This window comes from Cucurbita pepo, chromosome LG16, assembly GCF_002806865.2.
Source record: "Cucurbita pepo subsp. pepo cultivar mu-cu-16 chromosome LG16, ASM280686v2, whole genome shotgun sequence".
Classification (NCBI taxonomy): domain Eukaryota; kingdom Viridiplantae; phylum Streptophyta; class Magnoliopsida; order Cucurbitales; family Cucurbitaceae; genus Cucurbita; species Cucurbita pepo.
Window position 1 is genome coordinate 477047 of NC_036653.1, and position 25757 is coordinate 502803.

General features: G+C 37.6%; 3 protein-coding genes across 6 annotated transcripts; all 3 read left to right on the forward strand.

Annotated features, from left to right (window-relative positions):
• Positions 1 to 1417: 1417 nt before the first annotated feature.
• LOC111777650 lies at positions 1418 to 6896 on the forward strand. 3 transcript variants are annotated; one of them, XM_023657345.1, is made up of 3 exons: positions 1418 to 1924; positions 6066 to 6315; positions 6703 to 6896. In XM_023657345.1, the coding sequence occupies exons 1-2, from the start codon at positions 1658 to 1660 to the stop codon at positions 6306 to 6308; spliced, it is 510 nt and encodes a 169-aa protein (XP_023513113.1). In that variant the 5' UTR covers positions 1418 to 1657; the 3' UTR covers positions 6309 to 6315; positions 6703 to 6896. The 3 variants fall into 3 exon arrangements, with proteins under 3 accessions (XP_023513113.1, XP_023513114.1, XP_023513112.1); XM_023657346.1 differs by having other exon boundaries at positions 6710 to 6896; XM_023657344.1 differs by lacking the exon at positions 6703 to 6896 and having other exon boundaries at positions 6066 to 6494.
• Positions 6897 to 12688: 5792 nt separating this feature from the next.
• Positions 12689 to 14720, forward strand: LOC111776721 (protein spinster). Of its 2 annotated transcripts, none has more exons than XM_023656046.1 (3): positions 12689 to 13341; positions 13418 to 13593; positions 13783 to 14720. In XM_023656046.1, the coding sequence occupies exons 1-3, from the start codon at positions 12707 to 12709 to the stop codon at positions 14376 to 14378; spliced, it is 1407 nt and encodes a 468-aa protein (XP_023511814.1). In that variant the 5' UTR covers positions 12689 to 12706; the 3' UTR covers positions 14379 to 14720. The 2 variants fall into 2 exon arrangements, with proteins under 2 accessions (XP_023511814.1, XP_023511815.1); XM_023656047.1 differs by having other exon boundaries at positions 12690 to 13329.
• Positions 14721 to 18719: 3999 nt separating this feature from the next.
• LOC111777459 (geranylgeranyl pyrophosphate synthase, chloroplastic-like) lies at positions 18720 to 20433 on the forward strand. Its single transcript, XM_023657078.1, has one exon. The coding sequence runs from the start codon at positions 19060 to 19062 to the stop codon at positions 20152 to 20154; it is 1095 nt and encodes a 364-aa protein (XP_023512846.1). The 5' UTR covers positions 18720 to 19059; the 3' UTR covers positions 20155 to 20433.
• Positions 20434 to 25757: the final 5324 nt, after the last annotated feature.

Genomic DNA, 25757 nt, shown 5'->3' on the forward strand with positions numbered 1-25757 from the left:
GCACAAAAGACGATAACAGTCCTAGCACGCCACGAGGTTTCACTCTCTTCTACTCATCCCGATTATGTCCAAAAGCAACTCAAGAGCCAAATTTACCCACGACCCTTTTTGAACGACTTCAGGCCGAGGAGACACTTCATCTATCTAAAACGAAATTACACCATTTTCAACACTTAATTTATCAGTCATCGTCGAAAAAAGGGTTCCATATTTTATATATAATTTTATTTTAGTTAATTAGTTTATTAACTAATGGATATTAATTTTTTATTTAATATAATAAATCAATAATAATTTATTAAAATATTTACTTAATTTATTTCTAATAATAAAAAATTATTAAATGAATGTGATTGATTATTAGTTAATTAGCTAGCAACTTTTTTAAATATAATTAATTTATTCATGAATTAGGATTAGTTAATTAAGTTAGTATAAAATTCATTTTTAATAATTATAATTAATTAATTATTGATTATGTACAACCAAAAAAATTATTTCATAGGATCAATTTTGATTTTTTCATTCTCTTTTTTTTGGTATTGTTTATTAAAATGTATTTCTTTCTATTATTTAATTAAAATTAATCGATTCAAATTACATTTATATATAATTAATAATATTGAGCTATGATATATTCTATTGCAAACCTCGGCAAAATTGTGCCATGATATCTTTATTTGACGAATATTGCCGGACAAAGTAGAAAACTAACTCAAAAATAGCTTTAAGGGTCTAACTCCTCCCGATAGGGACGACTTTGCCCAAAAATGCAAAAACTTGAATGCACCCTAAGCTGGTCCAAGAAACTTAACCCCTCGTCTCGAACACTTGTGCCTACATGCCCCTGAAGTAAAAAACTAGCTTGAATGGAGCTTAGAGGGACTGACTCCCTCGACCCTAGCTACAACTTAACCCAAAAGTACAAAAAATGCTCTAAATGTTAAAAAGAATTTGAATGCATCATAAGTGAGTCAAGAAACTTAACCCATCATCTCAAACGCTGATGTCTACTTGAAGTCAAAAACTAGCTCAACCGGAGGTGATGGTAGCTACAACTTAGCCCAAAAGTACAAAAAGTGTCGTAAGTGTCCTTTAAATGCAAAAAATAACTTGAATGCACCCTAACCGAACCCATCATCTCGAATGCTGATGTCTCATTGAAGTGATGTCTCATTGAAGTCAAAAACTAGCTCGAATGGAGCTCAGAGCGTCTAGTCCACGCCCCAAAAGCTACAACTTAACCCAAAAGTACAAAATACGTCTAAGTATCTCACTCATTCGGGTTTTACTTAATTCGATCCGTGCCTGTTATAGCCTAAACCTAACTCTTCCCTTGTTTATTGAAAAGAATTGAACGTATAAAGAAAAACAAAATTGAAATAATTTTTGTAATTTTGTTTTTTAATAGAAAAAAAGGTGTAAACGTGAAGGGGTGAATGTGGTGGCCGATGGGTCCATTTTCTGTGCACTCTCAAGGACCGTAACAGGGAAGCCGTTGGAGCTTCGAAGTCCTCCGATCATACCTTTTTGTTGCCTTTCACGCTCTGTACTCATACCTTCCTTCACCGTTCTTCTTCTCCTCAAATCCACACACACCAACCAATTTCATTGCCAGAATTCATTCTCTCTATGAGATTTTACACTTCGCCTCAACATGTTCAATTTTGAAGATGAGCTGATTCTTGAACCCGGAGTTTCGTGGTTAATCTGGATCCAGCTTCTTGTTATCATCCTCATCTTCGCGCTTTATTGTCTTACCGTTTTTGCGGTTGATTTCTCCAAAAGCAGTACTGAGATCAACTCCTCTGCCGCAGTTGCTTCGTCTTCTACTAGTCGGTTTGTTTGTGACGCTGCTCGCAAGGGGAAGAATCTTCCGAATCAGAACTTCAGAATTGACTCTAATCGACCGCGGAAGACGCAGGTATGGCGTTTCTCGGCTTGTGTTTTTTTTTACGACTTGTGTAAGAATCTTTGCATTTGTGGCTGGTTATTCTCGGAAATTTAGGAATTTTTCTTCTGCAGAATCCGGTCAAATCTGTTGCTATTTTACTCTATTTTCCAATTTTGGATTTCTAGATTCCACGATTGCTTCAGAATCGATTTTATGGTTTTTCCTCTAGATTGATTGGATTTTTGCAGAGTAATGGGTGAGAATATAGGGTGTACAGAATGTTTGGGTTTCATTATGAATTGAATATTTCGTTTAGGCTATACAGGAAAATCGGTGTTGATAGTGTCGAGAGGTTCCTGTGACGCTTGAAAATCCGGGAGGGGTTTTCCATTTTGTAGAGTTCCGTAGTTACCCATGCGAGCCGTCTGTCTAATGCCCAAAAGTTTCTCTGATTCAACTACCATTTCCAGCTTAGAACCCTAATTCTTGAGCAATAGTTGGCAGAGAACGAACAATCTGCCCTAAGGCCTTGCGAAACTGTAATGTATGCACAATTGGATGGATCCATATTTCTGCAGGAAGGTCTTACTTGCGCTACCTATCCAAAATGATTCAGAATGAAAAATTAGTTCGGAGTAAGTTTGAATAAGTCTTTTATTGTTAGTGGGTTGTTATTATTAGGTTTAGAAGAGAAATTGTTGGGATTATTAGTGGATTGTTACGACCGCTCAAGGTATTTTTAGGGTTTCCTTTTTTAGAAGTTCATTAATTTTATCTTCTTGTTAGGCCTATAATTTTCTAAGCATCCAATATCAGATATTCACTTTGAGTTAATTTGTGTGTTCACAATATTTTGTATCAAAGCCAATCATAGGTCTGATAAAGCATAGTTGCAGCTAACTGAAATTCAAATATTGATAAAAGAGTGATGACAACAAAAAATAAGTTTATGCAACCTTCTTGGATGGTCACTACGATCATTGGCAATTTTGATGGGAATTTTCTACATTCAAAAGCATATTAGAGCTTGGTTGAAATAGGAATCCGAGTTGCACCTCTTGAAAAGACATGGATAGAGGCATAACATCGTCTTGATGAGCAAAAACTCAAGGACATGAAAGCAAAGAATTATCTTGTTCAGGCATTGGATCGTTCAAACACGTTCTAAAGAAAGACACATCCTCGTTCAAACACGTTCTAAAGAAAGACACATCCTCGTTCAAACACGTTCTAAAGAAAGACACATCCTCGTTCAAACACGTTCTAAAGAAAGACACATCCTCGTTCAAACACGTTCTAAAGAAAGACACATCCTCGTTCAAACACGTTCTAAAGAAAGACACATCCTCGTTCAAACACGTTCTAAAGAAAGACACATCCTCGTTCAAACACGTTCTAAAGAAAGACACATCCTCGTTCAAACACGTTCTAAAGAAAGACACATCCTCGTTCAAACACGTTCTAAAGAAAGACACATCCTCGTTCAAACACATTCTCACGAAAGACACATCCTCATTCAAACACATTCTCAAGAAAGACACATCCAAGGAGCTCTGTTAAGAAGAAACGTCAAATTCAACTTGGGTTAAACGAATTCACTTACCGGCATGGAGGAAGGAATTTGAGACACCCCACATAAAGGCAGAAGAGAAGCTCCAAAGTTGAAACTCTCACTCTTCATTGACCTCACCAATTCCTTTCTCGAGGGACTCAACTCTTTACTTCATCTTCTTCTATGCAATGGTAAAGGAATGGACAGCTTCATTACCATGGATGCAATGCTGATATCAAAGAAGAAAAACAAACATAAATAATCAGTTCTGTTAATGCTCGAAAGGTACAATTCAGAGCAATGGTGTTAGCCTTTGGAGAGGATTACTCTCTCTCTACTTGATTCTTCCTGCCTTGTTGATCACCCTTTCCTATATTCCTATCTCCTGTAATTAACTAGCCAGCCCAACAAAAGGTGGTAATGGACGATGTGATCCTCTTCTCAAAGAAGAAAACAAATACGGATTGGGTGTTTTATTAATGCTTCCAGAGCAATGGTGTTAGCTTTTCGTGAGGATAACTATCGACTAGATTCTTCCTGGTCCCCTTAGATCACCCCCTTTTAAGCCAACATTTTTGTAACTAGAATTTATTTTATCATTTACGTTTGGAGTGTTTACTATCCAGGTAAGCATTGCTGCCTAATTAGTGTCGATTATTGACCTTTCGACTATTAGATGGTGAAATGAAATGAGTCAATCCCTTGAACCAGAGTTTTATGTTTTTCATTAAATTAACAGTTGTTCTACTACAGAGTTGGATACTCTTTACTCTTAATAGATGCTAAATTGATTTACATTCTGTGGCTAATTGCTATTGGGATATTTACATTATGTGGCTAATTGCTATTGATTGATTCTGTGGCTAATTGCTATTGGGATATTTACATTCTGTGGCTAATTGCTATTGATTCGGTGGCTAATTGCTATTGATTCTGTGGCTACTTGGTTGGGGTGTTGTTCTACTACAGAGTCAGATACTCTTTGCTGTTAATAGATGCTACAGAGTCAGATACTCTTTGCTGTTAATAGATGCTACAGAGTCAGATACTCTTTGCTGTTAATAGATGCTACAGAGTCAGATACTCTTTGCTGTTAATAGATGCTAAATTGATTTACATTCTAATTTCACTCGAGAGTTGTTGTGTGATCCAAAATCGGTTGGGGAGTAGAACTAACATTCCTTATAAGGGTTTGGAGACTTCTCCCTAATGACTTCTCCCCAACAGACAAGTTTGGAGACTTCTCCCCAACAGGCAAGTTTGGAGACTTCTCCCCAACAGGCAAGTTTGGAGACTTCTCCCCAACAGGCAAGTTTGGAGACTTCTCCCCAACAGGCAAGTTTGGAGACTTCTCCCCAACAGGCAAGTTTGGAGACTTCTCCCTCCCCAACAGACACGTTTGGAGACTTCTCCCTCCCCAACAGACACGTTTGGAGACTTCTCCCTCCCCAACAGACACGTTTGGAGACTTCTCCCTCCCCAACAGACACGTTTGGAGACTTCTCCCTCCCCAACAGACACGTTTGGAGACTTCTCCCTCCCCAACAGACACGTTTGGAGACTTCTCCCTCCCCAACAGACACGTTTGGAGACTTCTCCCTCCCCAACAGACACGTTTGGAGACTTCTCCCTCCCCAACAGACACGTTTGGAGACTTCTATCTGTGAAAGAAAGCACAAAGAAGCACAAAGAGAACAATATGTGTGAAAGAAAGCACAAAGAAGCACAAAGAGAACAATATGTGTGAAAGAAAGCACAAAGAAGCACAAAGAGAACAATATGTGTGAAAGAAAGCACAAAGAAGCACAAAGAGAACAATATGTGTGAAAGAAAGCACAAAGAAGCACAAAGAGAACAATATGTGTGAAAGAAAGCACAAAGCGAGCACAAAGAGAACATGGGACACGTTCGGAGACTTCTATCTGTGAAAGAAAGCACAAAGAAGCACAAAGAAGCACAAAGAGAACAATATGTGTGAAAGAAAGCACAAAGAAGCACAAAGAGAACAATATGTGTGAAAGAAAGCACAAAGCGAGCACAAAGAGAACATGGGACACGTTCGGAGACTTCTATCTGTGAAAGAAAGCACAAAGAAGCACAAAGAAGCACAAAGAGAACAATATGTGTGAAAGAAAGCACAAAGAAGCACAAAGAGAACAATATGTGTGAAAGAAAGCACAAAGCGAGCACAAAGAGAACAATATCTGGGAAAGCACAAAGAGAACAATATGTGTGAAAGCACAAAGAGAGCACAAAGAGAACAATATGTGTGAAAGCACAAAGAGAGCACAAAGAGAACAATATCTGCAAAAGCACAAAGAGTACAACATCTGCTAGCGGGTTTGGGCTGTTACAAGTTTGTTATACATCTTTAGCCTACAAATAGACCAGAAGTATGTCTTCCTAGGGTGTGCCTTGTGCATGACCCTTTTAGTTTTATGTAAAGGAAGAACTGAACTCAAGTTGGCTTGTAGCATATATATTGTAAAAACAAATTTCAGTAGCCTCACTTGAAGTGAGCTCTTGCATGTTTTGTGTATTGGAACCTAGAATTTACCATTCGAGTGCATTCCATTTCTAGATTCAAAATGTCTGAAATTGTAACAAAACAATATGCAGGTCTCTAAGGATCAAAGCATCAGGGGGGAGATAACAAGTAGTACGAGCAGGAGAGTCACACAAGTGGTAGAAGGCGCTGTAGTAGGAGGGGACGGCTCTCAAGAAACCAAGGTAGATCTTCACCCTTGCAGTTATTTCAGGCTTGCTAAATCAGCTTTTCTCAGGTGCCTGGGCTTGGACTCTTCAACTGAGATCTCAGTCTCTGATGAAATACAAGGACAGGAATCAAGAAAGTCCCAATAAAGTTAATGTATGTGCCACTTTTCCCATTATATGAATCCTTAAACATTTTGTTCGTCAGCTAATTGTGTCTTTATACCGTAATATATCTTTTCAAAAAGGTGAAAAAAAGAGCAGAATTATGATTCTTATACTGCATGAGAGATCGAAATTGATTGATCCATCCAAATACATACGGCATTCTCAAAGCATATAATTCTGGATTAGAGTCTGTTTCATTGTCTTAACATGAACTTAATACTTGTTAGGCGAGGATTAGGAGTGATATTATGAGTTGATGCCCCTTTGCATTTAATCAATTTGGTTTGAGAGTGTTTTTAATACTTGTGTTTGTGTTTGTATGCTTACACAACCCCTTGTGGGAAGAATATTTTACCCATTTAAACTATTTTGCAAGGCAACAGCTAGTGCGAGAGGGTAGGAGGAGGGGGCAGAGTGGCGGAGAGGTTTCGTTTTGAACGAGAGGAAGTAGGAAAGGAGCTATAATTAGGGTGAGATTGATCTCTAAGGTTGAGAGGAGAATGGAGTATTTTTTATAAGGGTGCGTAAATCTCTCTCGAATTATTCTTTATAAGGGTATGGTGTGGAAATCTCTCTGGAGTATTCTTTATAAGAGTGCGGTGTGGAAATCTCTCTGGAGCATTCTTTATAAGAGTGCGGTGTGGAAATCTCTCTCGGAATATTTTTATAAGGGTGTAGAATGTGGAAATCTCTCCCCAGCCGACGTGTTTTAAAATTGTGAGATTGATGACGATACGTAACAGGCCGAGCCGAGAAGCGGACAATATTTACTATCCAATGGGTTTGAGGTGTTACAATTTCATGTGAAGTAAACAACATTAATGACTTTTTTGGTTCTATTTGAATTTCGATTGATTCATTTTAATTAAGGTATAGAAAATAAGTCTAAGTGTCTCTAAGTGTCTTCTTTTACAACGATGAGTACTAATTTCATTAGTAAGTCTAAGTCTTTTTTTGATCTTGCACATTTAGTAACGTTGATGTCTAGGTGAATTTCTTAAGTTATAGAATGTTTTAGCGTTAGAGAAAACAAGTTCTCTTATATGTTGGTTTTTGACGATTTTTTTTTTCAAGATTTAATTCGAATATATTTGAATACATTAATCTTTAGGTTGAAACGTCTAGTAACCAATTCAATTCAATTTTTTACCTGTATTGTATATTAAAATTTATTTGACATAAATTTATAAGTGGTACAGAATGTACCAAATAAAAGTCATTTTTAAAGAAATCAAACTGATTTATCTTTTATAAGAATCACTTGAAAATTGATTCTTTGAAAAAATGGTTTCAAAAGTGAACACGAAAAGCTATTTTCTAACCCACTTTGTGGTAAATTGAAATTTGTCGAAATCATTTTAGTTTAGATGTAACGTAACCTAACAAATAAAATCACTTTTTAGAAAATATAACAAAAAGACATAAATATATTTTGAAAAAAGAAAATACTTCAACTAAAAGATATGCTATATCTATATTTATTATAAAATTTCGAATTAGAAAATATAAAGATAAAAAACCATATTAACATATAGTTTGTTAATTAGAGATATTTATTTAATCCGTAAGAACGAGACTTTATAAGGACCTGTCTCGAATGCGACAGAGAGTTGATACAGATTTTTTTTTGTTAGGGAAATGGGGTTAGGAGCGAAGTTATTGTCTCCGCCCCTCATCTGCATACTTATATGTAATGATAAAAATTGAGTTTTTAGAAATTATATTCAATATTATATCAACATTATTAGAAAAATGAAAATGATGTATTAAACATTCTTCCAAAATATATATATATATATATCAAGGGGTGCTAGAGACAGAAATAGTCATAGATAATTATGAGATAAAATAAATATCTCTAATTNAAAAAATAATTGAAAAATAAAACAGCAAGTACAAAAATGAGTAATAACTCCAGTAAAGACGGGTACGATTCAATTCAACAGTTTGTTCGTTCGGATTTAATTGTGTCATAGCTCTATAATTTAGATTAGGTTTATCATTGGATGAACTGCATTACTGATATTGACCTTAAAAAAGAAACGGTAGGTACAACGAGTCCTATATATATTAAAAATAGNCATTTTGTTTGTTCGGATTTGATTGTGTCATAGCTCTATAATTTCGATTAGGTTTATCGTTGGATGAACTGCATTACTGATATTGACCCTAAAAAAGAAACGGTAGGTACAACGAGTCCTATATATATATATGGAGAAAAAATTCCTACACTGAACCCAATTCACACGAATTATACTCAAGAAATTTGCACAATGCTCCCTACAAACATAAATGAGAAATTTCTTGAGAAGTGTATTGAAATAAGAGGCGGGGACATGGATATGGATGAGAAAGGTTTCCACGTCCTCGCCTTGCCCCACCGCACGAACATTTCTAATGCGAACTAGAATATTAGTCATGTTCTCGACCATGAGGTCACCCGTTTAAAATTTTCGCTCTCTAATGTGGTTGAATTGTTTATTAAAAAAAAAAAAAAAAACCTTATATCATAACATTTTTTAAAATATATTTAAATCACATTTTAAAATATTTATTTTTAGCAAGTGAATGGATATTAAATAAATTAAAATAATATAGCAATAACCAAATTTCGAGTAAAATTTAAATATATATTTTAAAATTGGAAGAGAATAAATTTAAAATTTTGGATACCGAATTAATATTTNCCCGTTTAAATTTTTCACTCTCTAATGTTGATGAATTGTTTATTAAAAAAAAAAACCACCTTATATCATAACATTTTTTAAAATAAATTTAAATCACATTTTAAAATATTTATTTTTAGCAAGTGAATGGATATTAAATAAATTAAAATAATATAGCAATAACCAAATTTCGAGTAAAATTTAAATATATATTTTAAAATTGGAAGAGAATAAATTTAAAATTTTGGATACCGAATTAATATTTAAATAAAAAATAAATAAATTACACATCATCTAGTTGACTAGCCGGGCGATTGGAATTTTGAGCGGCTTCTAATATCTTAACGTCAGGAGGCATAGGAGAGCTCATCAGCCGCATTCATCTTTGTTGACCCCAACAAATTTCTTATACCCATAGTTCAAACGGCCTGCTGGATCAACACACAAGTACTCCGATTCGAATGCCAGGTAATCGATTTCATTGATGAAAAAAATTTGAAAAATCGTTGTCACAAGGACGATTTTGAATCCCGGAATCGTCTGCTTGTTTACCTGAGATTGGACGAATTTTCTTCTCGAATATTAAAATNGATATTTCTTGAGAAGTGTATTGAAATAAGAGGCGGTGACATGGATATGGATAAGAAAGGTTTCCACGTCCTCGCCTTGGCCCACCGCACGAACATTTCTAATGCGAATTAGAATATTAGTCAACTAGTTAAGACATATGTTCTCGACCATGAGGTCACCCGTTTAAATTTTTCACTCTCTAATGTTGATGAATTGTTTATTAAAAAAAAAAACCACCTTATATCATAACATTTTTTAAAATAAATTTAAATCACATTTTAAAATATTTATTTTAGCAACGTTAAAGTAAATCGACATTAAATAAATTAAAATAATATAGCAATAACCAAATTTCGAGTAAAATTTAAATATATATTTTAAAATTGGAAGAGAATAAATTTAAAATTTTGGATACCGAATTAATATTTAAATAAAAAATAAATAAATTACACATCATCTAGTTGACTAGCCGGGCGATTGGAATTTTGAGCGGCTTCTAATATCTTAACGTCAGGAGGCATAGGAGAGCTCATCAGCCGCATTCATCTTTGTTGACCCCAACAAATTTCTTATACCCATAGTTCAAACGGCCTGCTGGATCAACACACAAGTACTCCGATTCGAATGCCAGGTAATCGATTTCATTGATGAAAAAAATTTGAAAAATCGTTGTCACAAGGACGATTTTGAATCCCGGAATCGTCTGCTTGTTTACCTGAGATTGGACGAATTTTCTTCTCGAATATTAAAATGGCAATGTCAGAATACACATTTGAATGTTGTTCCCGATGAGGTTCAAGCTTCTTCTGGGGTTTCTTCACGCTGAAATTGGGTGCCCCAGATCCGCCGTTCATTCGATTGGATTTCTGAATCTTGACGTGATTTCTCAGCTTCTCACTTCCCTCCTCTGATCTTCGATTGACTTTGGTTCTGAGTTTCCTGGAAAATATGAAGTTAGTACCGTGTTTTCTTTCTCTTTTATCTCCTTTTAATCTGTTCTGAATTTGAAGATGTCAGTTAGTGGTTCTGTTTTGTATTGGATGTGTTCTAACAGTTGGATTGTTCATGCTTGAGAAATGGATTTGTTTTGTGCTGGTTTAATTTATTCTCTTCATTTCAAGTGGTGGGTTGGATCTAGCTGCTTTTGATGATGTTCTGCATTCATTTGTTCAGTTTTGTTCTAAATTTGGTTGAAATAGTTTCTTATTTATGCAGAAAGATGAAGAAAACATATTCTTAGTTCAATTATTAGTCTTCCTAGTTTCAAAATGTTCTCTGTTTTGTTAAATTGTGCTCATGTGCGATCCCATATCGGTTGGGGAGGAGAACAAAGCATTCTTTACAAGGGTGTGGAAACCTCTTCCTAGCAGACGTGTTTTAAAACCTTCAGTGAAAGTTTGGAAGGAAAAACCCAAAAAGGACAATATCTACTAGCGGTTGGCTTGAGCTCTAATAAACGGTATTAGAGCCAGACACCATGAGATGTACCAGCAATGAGGCTGAGCCTCAAAGGGGAGTAGACACGAGGCGGTGTGCTAGCACGGACGCTGGGCCTCGAAGGGAGGTGAATTGGGGGTCCCATATCGATTGGAGAAGGGAACGAGTGCCAGCGAGGACGCTGGGCCCCAAAGGGGGTGGAGTGTGAGATCCCACGTCGGTTGGGGAGGAGAATGAAGCATTCTTTATAAGGGTGTGGAAACCTCTCCCTAGCCTACGCGTTTTAAAACCTTGAGGGGAACCTTGGAAGGGAAACTCGAAGAGGAATATCTTCTAGCAATGGGCTTAGGTTGTTACATAGAAGGAAAAATCCAAAAAAGACAATATCTACTAGCGGTGGACTTGACCTGTTATAGCTCATTTACTATCTTTTTCTTTATTTTCTCTTTGTAATCATTTATTTGTTCTTGAGACGTGGGTAAGATTTAATGTTTAAGGAAGTACTATATTAGGCAATACTGTTTTATATTGAATGCTTTTACTCTTAGGCTGCCAACATTTCCATCCAACTCATAATGGCGTTGTGATAGAAACACTATATTTGGTCGCTGAATTCACCAACACTGTTATTCAATTCCTTACACCATCTACTAATGCACAGGAACAAAAAAATGTATGGGGTTTCCATCTCTTTGCTTCTTATCAACCTGGCAGCTATAATGGAACGCGCCGATGAGAATCTCCTACCGTCGGTTTACAAGGAAGTCAGCGAAGCTTTCAACGCCAGCCCATCTGATCTAGGATATCTTACATTCATAAGGAACTTTGTGCAGGGATTATGTTCACCCTTGGCAGGAATTCTAGTTCTTAAATACGACCGTCCTNATGTTCTCTGTTTTGTTAAATTGTGCTCATGTGCGATCCCATATCGGTTGGGGAGGAGAACAAAGCATTCTTTACAAGGGTGTGGAAACCTCTTCCTAGCAGACGTGTTTTAAAACCTTCAGTGAAAGTTTGGAAGGAAAAACCCAAAAAGGACAATATCTACTAGCGGTGGGCTTGAGCTGTAACAAACGGTATTAGAGCTAGACACCAGGAGATGTACCAGCAATGAGGCTGAGCCTCAAAGGGGAGTAGACACGAGGCGGTGTGCTAGCACGGACGCTGGGCCTCGAAGGGAGGTGAATTGGGGGTCCCATATCGATTGGAGAAGGGAACGAGTGCCAGCGAGGACGCTGGGCCCCAAAGGGGGTGGAGTGTGAGATCCCACGTCGGTTGGGGAGGAGAATGAAGCATTCTTTATAAGGGTGTGGAAACCTCTCCCTAGCCTACGCGTTTTAAAACCTTGAGGGGAACCTTGGAAGGGAAACTCGAAGAGGAATATCTTCTAGCAATGGGCTTAGGTTGTTACATAGAAGGAAAAATCCAAAAAAGACAATATCTACTAGCGGTGGACTTGACCTGTTATAGCTCATTTACTATCTTTTTCTTTATTTTCTCTTTGTAATCATTTATTTGTTCTTGAGACGTGGGTAAGATTTAATGTTTAAGGAAGTACTATATTAGGCAATACTGTTTTATATTGAATGCTTTTACTCTTAGGCTGCCAACATTTCCATCCAACTCATAATGGCGTTGTGATAGAAACACTATATTTGGTCGCTGAATTCACCAACACTGTTATTCAATTCCTTACACCATCTACTAATGCACAGGAACAAAAAAATGTATGGGGTTTCCATCTCTTTGCTTCTTATCAACCTGGCAGCTATAATGGAACGCGCCGATGAGAATCTCCTACCGTCGGTTTACAAGGAAGTCAGCGAAGCTTTCAACGCCAGCCCATCTGATCTAGGATATCTTACATTCATAAGGAACTTTGTGCAGGGATTATGTTCACCCTTGGCAGGAATTCTAGTTCTTAAATACGACCGTCCTAAAGTTCTTGCGATGGGGACGTTTTGTTGGGCCCTTTCAACCGCTGCAGTCGGTATCAGTCTCGAGTTTAAGCAAGTTGCATTCTGGAGAGCCCTGAATGGCTTTGGCTTGGCTATTGTGATTCCAGCACTCCAATCTTTCATTGCTGATAGCTACATGGACGGTGTTCGGGGAATGGGATTCGGCTTGTTAAGCCTCATCGGTTCGCTGGGAGGCATTGGAGGTGGTGTCCTTGCAACCGTTATGGCTGGTCAACAGTATTTCGGCATACAAGGATGGCGCTGTGCCTTCATTCTGATGGCTACATTGAGTGCAATAATCGGTATCCTTGTTTACATGTTTGTGGTTGATCCTAGAAAAACAATTAGCAACATTCAGGACAGTTCAGATAGGTACCGCCTGAGGTTTGTTTGTAGTTCATTTGATCTCTTTTCACAAGTCTATGTTCTATTATCTAACTTGCTTGGTATCTGGCTACAGGGATAGTTTGATAAACCGAACCTCGTCTAATTCATCGTCGATATGGTTCGAGTCTTGGAATGCTATGAAAGCCGTTATGAAAGTGCGTACATTTCAAGTCATTGTCCTGCAGGGGATAGTTGGATCACTGCCTTGGACAGCCATGGTGTTCTTCACTATGTGGTTTGAATTGATCGGTGAGTATCGTTTTCGACTTTCCCCGTCTCCAATGAACCGTATAATATAATCTTGTGACCGAAAAGTTAGTATGCTCGCTGTATGTTGTTATAAATATGAAATTCCTTGTCGGGTAGGTTCCGACCCGCACGAAACCCCGGTTTCGTTGCTACCGCTGGCTTTTGAAGATATTCCTTCTATTCTTTCAGGTTTCAGTCATAACAGTACTGCAGTTCTACTTAGTCTTTTTGCAGTGGGGTGTGCATTGGGGTCTCTCATGGGCGGTTTAATTGCGGATAGGTTGTCAAAGATCTATCCTCATTCTGGCAGAATCATGTGTGCTCAATTCAGTGCTAGTATGGGCATACCATTCTCATTATTCCTCCTCCGAGTCGTTCCGCAGTCTATCGATAGCTATCTCGTCTTCGCCGTTACTCTCTTATTGATGGGCTTAACCATCAGCTGGAATGGCACTGCTGTCAATGCTCCCATTTTCGCCGAGGTTGTCCCAATGAAACACCGAACCATGATATATGCGTTTGACCGTGCGTTTGAAGGTTCGTTTTCATCGTTTGCTGCTCCTCTGGTTGGTATTCTCTCGGAGAAAATGTTCGGTTACGACAACGCAGCTATAGGTTCGTTACCGAAGGCTCTTGCATTGTCGAAGGGACTTCTTGCAATGATGGTAGTTCCTTTCGGGGTTTGTTGTTTGTTCTACACGCCATTGTATATATATTTCAGGCTTGACCGCGAAAATGCTCAAATGCAGAGTTCTAAAGGTACTAAACTCATTGATGACCTTTAAGGAACGGTCTGAGATCTCACATCGGTTGGGGAGGAGAACGAAACATTCTTTATAAGGGTGTGGAAACCTCTCCCTCGTAGACGCGTTTTAAAATCCTTGAGGGAAATCTCGAAAGGAAAAACCTAAAGAGGATAGTATCTGCTAGCGATGGACTTGAGCCGTTATAAATAGGGTAGGAATGTAGTGTAATTCCACTGCCATTATAGTTTCTTTTTCCCTTTGAAGCTCATTCTTTTTTCCTTTTAGAATGCTCTGCATATGAACATGACTTAACATTTCAGGATAAATTGGGCATTTTGTTGAGAACCATGAAGGATTAGAGACTTAACTGTGCCTTCATTCTTTCTTTTTACTCGCATCAGTTATCGAGAGTGTGTTTGGAAGTGATTTTAACGATACTAGTAGCTTACTCGTAGGTAACAATACACCTCGATGTTTGGTTCTACACTAGAAGATATTTTTTTCGATGTTTCTATAATAAGGATTTAAAGGTGTTAACGAGACTAGTTTAATGTTCGATTTTACGGTTTTAAACACAAGTTGACTTTAAAATAATTGGTGTGAGAAGTTTGAAAACGTCTTTTGACATGTTTTAGGTACCTATGCACCTTCTAGAGTCATTAAAAGCTATGATTTTATTGGCTTTAATGAGGAATTAGGCACATCTAGGACACATAATTAACATATGATGTGGTCTAAGTTCATTAGGCTTATGTAGATAGGCACATTGAAGTTCATTTTGGGGTTCATAAGTCATTTAGACACAATGTAGTCGGGTTTTGGTGTAGGTATCGGAAGGTCTCGTCATTCCCCTACATTCCTTACGACATAATTATGTTATTTACTTCTTGCTTTTACGAGTGAAGAATACGATCCTTTCCAGCATACTTTGTCCTCACTCACATGCATCCTAAAAAAATTCTCGGGAGGTCTCTCAACATAGAATTACTCTAAGCAAAACACGCTTAGAGTGAACAATACATTCCTTTCCAGCATGATTTGTCCTCACCCACCTGCATCCTAAGAAAATTCTCAAGCACGCTTAACAAGGAAGGTGCACCTTGTTGGTATAAATAGTAACTTTTATTTCCTTTAAACCTTTCTTAGTTATCTTATCCTTTCATTCATACGTGGTCTTAGTTCATTCATGTATTTCTTTACTCAGGTGTCACGGACAATTTTTCGTGAAAGCTTAATGTTGTATTGTCAATGGTATCGAGCGTGTACAACTTTAACTCTCCAATAAGTTGACAAAATGAGGTACGAGCAGCAATAGAGAGCTTTTACTCCTTTACTAGCTCTAAGAATCGTTCCGTTGAAAGTTTTATTTAGAGAATAAGATGTCTCTAAATAAAATATTTAGAAATCAAATATCTGTACCCTTAATTTTATATAATTATTTTTTTTTTTGTTAGTTAATTTATTAAAATAATTTTAATTAATTAAATTTTCATCCCTTTTTAAAATATATTCACTACTAAAAGAATATTTATAAGAAAATTAAATAATGTAATTTCCAAATATATAAAATTAAAGTAAAAAAAAAAAAATATATTTACCAATCATACTATCGATCATTACTTCAAAGTATAAATAATTGGACAAAACAATTAAATATCTTTAATATTTATTTTTCAACGCAATTAAAACACTTTAATAGATATTAAAATAAAATAAGTAAAATAAAACATAAATACCCTACCGTCTACGAAATTAAATGCAGTCTACTCTATACTAACCTATAATCTACGAAATTAAATGCAGTCTACTCTATACTAACCTATAATCTACGAAATCAAATGCAATCTACCTTATGCATGTGCCATGGTCTCCGAGTTGCAATGCCACCGTCTGCCGTACATGAGAGCATTATCTTTACCCGGAAGATGAGAGCATTTCCTTTGTGTGACTATCCTAAGCGGGGTAATTAGATGTGTATTTACTATTCTACACACGGCCCACACGTGCGAGTATGGACCTACCAATCAGTTCGTACACCTCCTAGACCCCTTTCTGGTCGGGCTAGCATTCTTTGGTGCTATTGCCTGATACTTGGTAGGAATAATGACCATCGCAACATTACGATAAACATAATGATCGTTTTCATGCCTCATAGCGTACACATCTGTACCGTCGTAAAAGGGGAGATTCCCCGATGCATGAGGTCCCAACATTTTCATTCATTATCATGCAAAACAACCCCCTTCCGTTTATCCTTCATATCATATCATTTTTATCATAGCTTTCAATACATATATCGGGGTTGTGCATCATACTGAACATCCTGTCGCATATCATTCATATCATACATCGTGTCATGTCATACATGTATCGTATCATAAACATATCGTTTCTCCCAACATGTCATATCATATCATATATCATATTATTCACATATCATATTCACAGTTATATCATATCATAAATATATCGTTTCATAACATTTCACATATAACAAGCATATGACACGTGCACCGAGTGGTGTACTAGCTGTAGGCTTAGACTATTACAAATAGTATCAGAGCCAGACATCGAGTGGTGTGCTAGCGAGGACGCTAGCCCCAAGACACCTGGGGTAGATTGTGAGATCCCACATCAGTTGAAGAGGGATATATGCATTATTGTATGTTCATGGGAGATACCCCTTCTCCTTTTACGATAGTACGGACGCGTACGCTACGAGACAGAGAAACGATCATTATGTTTACTATAATGTTGCCATGACGATCGCTATTCCTAACGGGTGTCCAACATCAACAGCTACCAGAGAATGCTTGCCCGACCAGACATTAAGTACACACTCGCACATGTAGACCGTGTGTCGGGAAATTAAGTACACATCCAATTGCCCACTTAGGATAGTCGCCGTAAGAAAATAGACGGTTAATCTATACATTTGTCATTAATTTATTCAAAGCGTTACAAAAAGATTATTATTATATTTATATGAGTGACATTTATACCTTTTTTTTCTTTTTTTGGTCATACACGGGCGGTGGCAACTCATCCATAAATGTAGGATGTGACCGAACACTAACTCAAATAGTTAGTGATTCATTCAATATCATTTCTCGTTTAAAATATATTCTATCGATAGAGTTAGGTCAAACGTCAAATTATGTATGCTCGATGAAACCACTCGAGGTCTAAAAAATCTCAAATTAAAAAAGATGTTACCCTTTCAACATCTCATCAATTTAATATTGTGCCCTTCGATTTGATTCATTAATTGATACCTCCTTTTGTACTTTTGTCTTTTTTTTTCTCTTGAATCAATAAATATTGTGTGGGTTCGAACAAGAAAGTAGTTGTAAATAAATATGATATATTAAAATAATAACAAAGAGTTGTATGGTTAACTCTATCTCAAACACACTGTTAGTAGATATAGGCCAGGTCCAATTTGGCCTGTTACGTATTGCCACCCGTCTTTGGCCTCATGGTTTTAATGCTTTCTTCGATCTCACAATCCACCCCTTGAGGGCCAGCATCCTCGCAGGCACACCACTAGGTGTCTGGCTCTAGTACCACTTGTAACAGCCCCACTCGGAATCTGGCTCTAATACCACCTGTAGCAGCCCCACTCGGTATCTGGCTCTAGTACCACTTGTAGCAGCTTCACTTGGTGTCTGGCTCTAGTACATGGTGTCTGGCTCTAGTACCACTTGTAACAGCTCCATGTCTAGCTCTAGTACCACTTGTAACAGCTCCATGTCTAGCTCTAGTACCACTTGTAACAGCTCCATGTCTAGCTCTAGTACCACTTGTAACCGCCCCACTTGGTGTCTGGCTCTAGTACCACTTGTAACAGCCCCACTTGATGTCTAGCTCCACACTTGGTGTCTGTCTCTAGTACCACTTCTAACAGCCCCACTTGGTGGTGTCTGTCTCTAGTACCACTTCTAACAGCACCATTTGGTGGTGTCTGTCTCTAGTACCACTTCTAACCGCCCCCCCACTTGGTGGTGTCTGGCTCTAATACTACTTGTAACAGCCTCCCCACTTGGTATCTAGCTCTAGTACCACTTGTAACAGTCCAAGACAACTGCCATATAGTCCAAGGCAACCTCATGATTTAAAGATGTCACAATCCATTTGGGTCAAGTAATGTGGGATCTCACAATCCGCCCTTACTGAGGCTCTCATTCTCGTCTCCAAGAGATATGGAATCGGCTCTCATTCTTGTCTCCAAGAGATATGGAATCACACCGCTCCAATGGTTCGAAAGATTCTTGTAAACCGAAGTTAATGGTGGGTGAGAGTATATACTTGATAAGTTGGTTCACAGAAAAGCAACAAAATGTGTATGCTATGGCCGGCAGTATAGATATATTCTTTGGCGAAACGGATGAGCAAATGTGTCACGATTTTGGCACAATAAAGGGAGATTTGGGATTGTGATACGAACCCAATGGGCGTTGGCAACGTCATCCATCCAATCTTCACACTTTTCCCCCAATCCTTCTTCCTTCCTTGGTTGGTCTCTGTGTAGTGCTTCACCCACCACCAAACCCATCTCCATTTCTCCTCCACGTCTATGGGTTTCTTTGGTGGGCACTGCAGCGTGGACTCTACACCCCTTTATTGACTCTCTCCTCACCCTCCTCTCTTCATTTCTGCTTCTGGGTATCCATTTTTGAGTCTCAATATCCATCAATCTCGAGCAATTTTCAAGGTTACGATGAGTGCGGTGAGTTTGGCAGCGTCGCTTCAATCCTGCTCCATTTTCACTCAAGCTTGTAGATCCAGTTGTTTTCCATTGAAAAGAGGGTCGAAATCGTTTGTGATTTCGAGGCAGAGGTTATCCAGTTCGTCGATTTCGTCTCTTTCCGTCTATGCAGTTCTAGCCAAGGAGGAGACTCTGACGGAGGAGGAAGAAGGGAAACCTACTTTCAATTTCAAGGAGTATATGGTTCAGAAGGGGAATTCCGTGAATCGAGCTTTGGATGCTGCGGTTTTTCTTCGAGAACCATTGAAGATTCATGAAGCGATGCGGTATTCTTTAATGGCGGGCGGGAAGCGCGTTCGTCCTGTTCTTTGCATCGCGGCGTGTGAACTCGTCGGCGGGAATGAATCCATGGCGATGCCGGCGGCTTGCGCTGTGGAAATGATACACACAATGTCCTTGATCCATGACGATCTTCCTTGTATGGATAACGACGATTTGCGCCGAGGAAAACCTACAAATCACAAGGTATTCGGCGAGGACGTTGCTGTTCTCGCTGGAGATGCGCTTTTGGCTTTCGCTTTTGAGCATGTTGCGGTGTCGACGATCGGCGTAGCGCCGCCGCGGATCGTTCGAGCAATTGGAGAGTTAGCGAAGTCGATTGGGTCTGAGGGCCTCGTCGCCGGCCAAGTTGTTGATATTAACTCCGAAGGAGCGGCGGATGCAGGCCTTCAGCAGCTTGAATTCATCCATTTGCATAAAACCGCCGCGCTTTTGGAAGCGGCAGTGGTTCTTGGAGCCATTCTCGGCGGCGGATCGAACGAGGAAGTTGAGAAACTCCGAAACTTCGCCAGGTATATCGGATTGCTATTTCAGGTAGTGGATGATATTCTGGATGTCACAAAATCTTCAAACGAATTGGGGAAAACTGCCGGGAAGGATTTGGTTGCTGATAAAGTTACATATCCAAAGCTCATGGGCATCGAAAAATCGAGGGAATTCGCTCAAAAATTGAACAGAGATGCTCAGGATCAGCTCTCTGGGTTTGATCCCCAGAAGGCTGCTCCATTGATTGCTTTGGCTAATTATATTGCTTATAGGCAAAATTGATACTCTCTCTGTGTTCTAGAATTGCATTGAAACTGAATCTTGGGGCTTCTGAATTTGAGTTTGATATCAATTTCTTCTTGAATTCTGGATTCTGGACTCTGTGTTCTTTGCCATTCTTATGATCTTCTCTGTAGTTTAGTTTAGTTCTTTTTTTGGTTCAACCCTTTTGTGTATCTTTCAGTGTTGTACTGATACTCATAAAAGCTCTCAAAATCTGTATTGAAACAGTTCCTTTATGTCAAGCTTAACTACTTATAGCCATTATGTTAGCCATTTTTACAATGAACATGTTCTGGAATTGCTTGTTCTTCAAACATGTTCTTCATGTTCTGCAAATGCTGATATCCATCCTCATTATGTCCGGCTGTTCTTGTCTGTTGTAGCTCTCTCAACTATGTCTTCTTTGTCGATGAACTTGATTGTTTGTACTCGGAGGGAAATTGTAACAGTTCAAGTCTTGTTCGTTTTGGTTCGTTACGTATCGCGGTTAGCTTCACGATTTTAAAATGCCTCTACTATGGAGAGGGTCTAGCCCTACTCCGACTAGTGCCTTGCACCTCTAGTGTGTGAGATCCTACGTTGGTTGGGGAAGCGAACGAACTATTCTTTATAAGGGTGTAGAAACCTATCTTAGTAAATGGATTTTAAAAACCTTGAGGGGAAACCCGAAAAGAAAAACCCAAAAAGGACCATATCTGCTGGTCGTGGGCTTGAGTTGTTACATGGTGATGTATTCTAATATCGTTTGTAACGGGCAAAAGTGGACAATATCTAGTAGCGATAGACTTGGGCTATTACAGAAATGGTATAGCTTTGTACTTCTCAATCTTTTAAGGGGGTGTTTGGGGGGCAGGGTCGGGGTTAGGAACCGAGGTTCGTGAAGTCTCGAGGTGGATTTCCGAGAGTTGTTTAGCCTGCGTTTGGTGTTCGGGTTTGGTAGCCTAAGTGAAGAGAGCTCATCTTTGTTTGGTTCTTTGGATGGTTGATAGCTCACAAGCCTCGTCTTTGGTGCTTTGCGGCCAACACAATGATTCAATAACTCATTTTTTCTTGAATCAAAGTTTCTTCTATTGCTCTTTGCAACTTCTTTACCATTCTCTATTACTTTTGAAAAAAAAGGAATCAACTAAGAACAATACACGATAAAAACGTTCGGTCGAGAAAATTTTTTGGTCATTAATATGTGGAAAAAAGTTTATCTAGTAGCGGAGTAACAGCCTGAGGCCACCACTAGTAGATATTTTCCGCTTTAGCCCGTTATTTGTCGTTGTCAGTCTCATTAAAACGTACTACTAAGAAGAGGTTTCCACGCCCTTACGAGAAATATGTTTTGTTTCCCTCTCCAATCTATATGGAATCTCACAATCAGTAGGTAAGAATTGAACCAAACCCAGATGAATCATATAAATTTTGGTACGCTCACTCTTCTTATTTTGAAAATGGAAATTTCAAATTTAAATAATGGTTGTTCTGTCGGTGTCGTTCAGATTATTCTGACACTAAATTTAGACAAATCTTATAAAAAAAAAAAAAAAAATTATGATTACTTAATTATCCATTTTGAATTTTACTTTCTTAATGTACATATTTTTGTATTAAGGTAATTATTTTATACAAATACGACACATCTAATTTTGAAAAATATATTATATTATATGCTGACGTAACATTTCATAATTATTACACAAATTTCATTTTTTTCCATATTATTTTATAAAAAAATTTGGCGTATTCGTTGTTGATAACTCCTCTTACTTTTGTTATTTTGTATTTTTTTTATTATCATACATTTCCCTTATTATTTATTTATTTTTATATTTGTGCTGATGTCATTTTTTAATTTTTGCCTCGATCCAACGTCATTAATCTAATCGGCCTACTTACCGTTTGTGCTTGGCTCTTCGAATGAGAATCTATTTTCTGAAAGATTCTGGCCTTCGTGCATTGGTGGATCTTCGAGATCCTTTCGATGACCTATGTTGTGTTGAAGGTATATCTATATGATCCGATTGATTGCATAAAACCCGCAGTAGCAACGGAACAAGAGAAAATATACATGAAAGGAAATTCTACTGCTTGAAACAATGGACAAAAACAAAATTACAAGTTTTTGATAAAAAAACGAGCAAAAAAACTTAGAGAGTCGAAAGCTTGCCTACTACAACCCACATTCGGTGACTTAAAAACTGTTGAGGACGTTTGACCGTTTATTATAGGTAAATATTTAGATATTTGCCTTTAAAATTGCTCGAGATATTCTTACTCGTGCTCAGTTGCTCGATAGCAAACCAGTCCACACTCTCATGGTTGTTTCTCTACACTTGCTGATGGTTCTCCTTTCTCTTATCCTACTCTCTATAAATCTCTTGTTGGCCTCCTTCAGTACTTTACTATTACGCGTTCAGATATTGCCTGTGCAGTCAATTCTATCAGTCAATTTTTGTATGGCCCTACTACAGATTCCTCTCTTGCTGTCAACCATATTCTTCACTGTGTCAAAGAAACACTTCACTTTGGTCTTACCTTTCATCCATCCACTATTCCTAGTGCACTAGTGGCTTATTCGGATGCTGACTGGGCTGGTTGTCCCGATACTCGTCGTTCTACATCCGACTATTCTATTTATCTTGGTAACAATCTCGTTTCTTGGAGTGCCAAAAAGCAACCTACTGTCTCACGCTCCAGCCGTGAATCTGAGTATCGTGCTCTTGCCACGACTGCTGCTGAACTTCTTTGGGTTACGCATCTTTTGCATGACCTCAAGGTCCCTATTTCACAGCAGCCTTTACTCTTATGTGACAACAAAAGTGCTGTTTTTTTAAGCTCTAATCCCGTTTCTCACAAGCGGGCCAAACATGTTGAACTAGATTATCATTTCTTTTGAGAACTTATTAGCGCTGGCAAACTTGTTGACATCTTCATAAAAAGTGTTTTTCGACCTCTCTTTGAATTTTTCAGATCCAAGCTTCACGTTCGTTCAAATCTGACGTTCAACTTGCAGGAGTGTTAAAGATATTTGACCGTATATCATAGACAAATATCTACATATTTGCCTTACATTACAGCTTACCATATTTGCCCATATATTGTATTCTGATTGTTATTTTAATTATTATTTATAATTTACCATAATTATGTATTCGGTAAATGATTATAAATAGACAACTTTCACCACCTAAAACATGTTTTTAACCTTAAAGTAAAGTGATCCTTCCTAGGTCCACCGTCGTCGTCTGACGACCTGCCTTCAAAGAGGTAAAATAGTCTTCCTCACAATATTCATACTATAACTAGTAATGCGATACAAGTCATTCCCGAAATACGCTTGAAAAAGAATATAAACCATACTATCTATTATTGTTATTGAAGGGTATAAAATTGTACTCTTCATTCGACCCCAACTAGTTCACACACCGGCTTCGATGCATCACGTCCGAATTCACCACATTGGAGTTGGGTTTCGATGCATTCCTTCTTCTTGGGTTTTCGGTCACGCTTGTCTTTGCATTTTGGCCGATCGCTGCATATAACTAAAATTTTTGTTGTTATTTTTGTATGTGATTGAGATCTTTGTCGTTCTTAGTAAATAGTTCGGAGATATTTTGGTTTACACTTTGTAATAAGGATCATGGTGTTCTACGAGTTTCAACTAGATCTATTATACGATTCAAAGCTAAAAAGATTTAATACGCGTTCATTCATCATCTACAAAATTGGATAGACTCCACTTCAACCTCAATTTCATGTGTTACAAGCTAACTCGAGCGAGGAAAAACCATTTGGAGTTTTGAAAGTCAACATTTGCAAGGTTGAAATGGAGCGGTTCTTTACCATAAATAGCACTTGATTGATAATTTATTTGAAAAGTCAACATTTGCAAATTTCATTATGTACGCTCGATAAGCTCAAGTAATGGTCTATACGTGATTCCTAAAGCTCCACAGCGGCCCTACACCATTGACTCGTCTCGATCAAGCAGCATTTTCTACATAAGGTTGAAAATCAATCTAATAAATATAAAATTACTCCATAAGTAGGACTCGCTCCGAAGAGTAAGGAGATTCTCTATTTATACGGGAAAATCTGAGAGGAGGTGGAGAATATTTTTTTCTCCGTTAAATAAATGGAGTCCAAGACGAGATTATATTCTCCATCCCCGTCCTCCACCCAATTCTCAGTCCCGCTTCACTTAATATAAATATATTTTTAACATATTAAAAATAAATATTTAGCTGGGATGGAGATGGGGGGATGGGATGGGGAAGGTTCCCTCATCCCGGCCCTGTGGACATCTCTATTATTGACATGTTTATACCATTTTACAAGTTAAAACTTGAATGAAAACTCCGAACAACTTTCGGACAACAAGGTCAAACAGACCAACTCCGCTCTCCCATAGGCTGGTTCTCCTTAACCTACTCTCGGACCCACACGCCTTCTTCCTCCTCTTTGCACCTACGATAGAAATTTTCGAGAACTTTTACATTAATTCCCTTTTTGTCCCACACATGAAATCTTATCCACTAATGTAGATCGATTTTGGTCCGTTGATTTCAAGTGATGCATAAAATTCCCCCCTTATATTTTTCCTTCTTATTTTAGCTTCCACAACTTCATTTAAAATATCCAAAATTGAAAATTAAAAATTAAAATAAAATATATTTTTCGTATGCTTTGAACTATATATATATATATAAATAACTAAATTGTATTTTTAAATATTATTTATATTTTTTTTAGTGACCAAAATCGTTTTAAATATTATAATAGGGTTGCGAGTTGCACATGTGACCCACATAGTTTAAATAATTTAGGGTTTATTTATTTATTTATTTATTTATTTATTTATTTAAAAGAAACAATTAAAAAAAATAAATTAAAATCCTTAACGTATCGTGGAGACACGAATTCATAAAATATATTTAAATCAATAAATCTTTTTATTTTTTATTTTTTATTTTTTATTTTTTATTTTTTATATTAATGTTTATGAGATATAATAGAAACTTCAATTTACCTTTCACGTTGATCTCTTTACACATTGTTAGTAACCAGCCTCGACTTCAAGTCAAAGCAAAACCGACTTTAGAATTTAGTGATTTGGTTCAAATTCGATCTATCTCGTTTAGCCAAAATGGATTGAATCGAATCATGCATATCCCTATTGTTTAGTCTCAAAGTTTCAAAATTTTACCTCCCTTACGCCTCCCCACTCTCAATCTGACTGCATAGCCATCAAGGAATACTCTCTCCATTGTAAGAAGCTTTTTGGGGAAGCTCAAAGCAAAGCCATGAGAGCTTATGCTCAAACTGGACAATATCGTACCATTGTGGAGAGTCATGTTCGTCTAACACTCCCCTCATCATTGCCACTCACACCTTGTCTTGCTCGCTTCATTTGTCCTACCATAGGCGTAGACCTTACCATATCTATCCCCTCTAATGGTGCATCCGTGTTGGGTTGGAAAAATGGGACCAATTCAAAATTTTGGGTTGGTTGGGGTTGTGACTGAGTAACTCAAATACAACCTAACCCAACCCAACTCGTTTTTTTTTTTTTTTTTTTTTTTTTTTTTTTTTTTTTTTTTTTTTTTTTTTTTTTT

What these genes read in the sequence shown, in the direction of transcription:
- LOC111777650 (XM_023657345.1), top strand. Translation starts at nt 1,658, where the DNA reads ATGTTCAATTTTGAAGATGAGCTGATTCTTGAACCCGGAGTTTCGTGG. An exon ending in ATCGACCGCGGAAGACGCAG is followed by an intron (nt 1,925 to 6,065) that starts GTATGGCGTTTC and finishes AACAATATGCAG; the next exon opens with GTCTCTAAGGATCAAAGCAT.
- LOC111776721 (XM_023656046.1), top strand. Translation starts at nt 12,707, where the DNA reads ATGCACAGGAACAAAAAAATGTATGGGGTTTCCATCTCTTTGCTTCTT. An exon ending in TCAGATAGGTACCGCCTGAG is followed by an intron (nt 13,342 to 13,417) that starts GTTTGTTTGTAG and finishes ATCTGGCTACAG; the next exon opens with GGATAGTTTGATAAACCGAA. An exon ending in TATGTGGTTTGAATTGATCG is followed by an intron (nt 13,594 to 13,782) that starts GTGAGTATCGTT and finishes CTATTCTTTCAG; the next exon opens with GTTTCAGTCATAACAGTACT.
- LOC111777459 (XM_023657078.1), top strand. Translation starts at nt 19,060, where the DNA reads ATGAGTGCGGTGAGTTTGGCAGCGTCGCTTCAATCCTGCTCCATTTTC.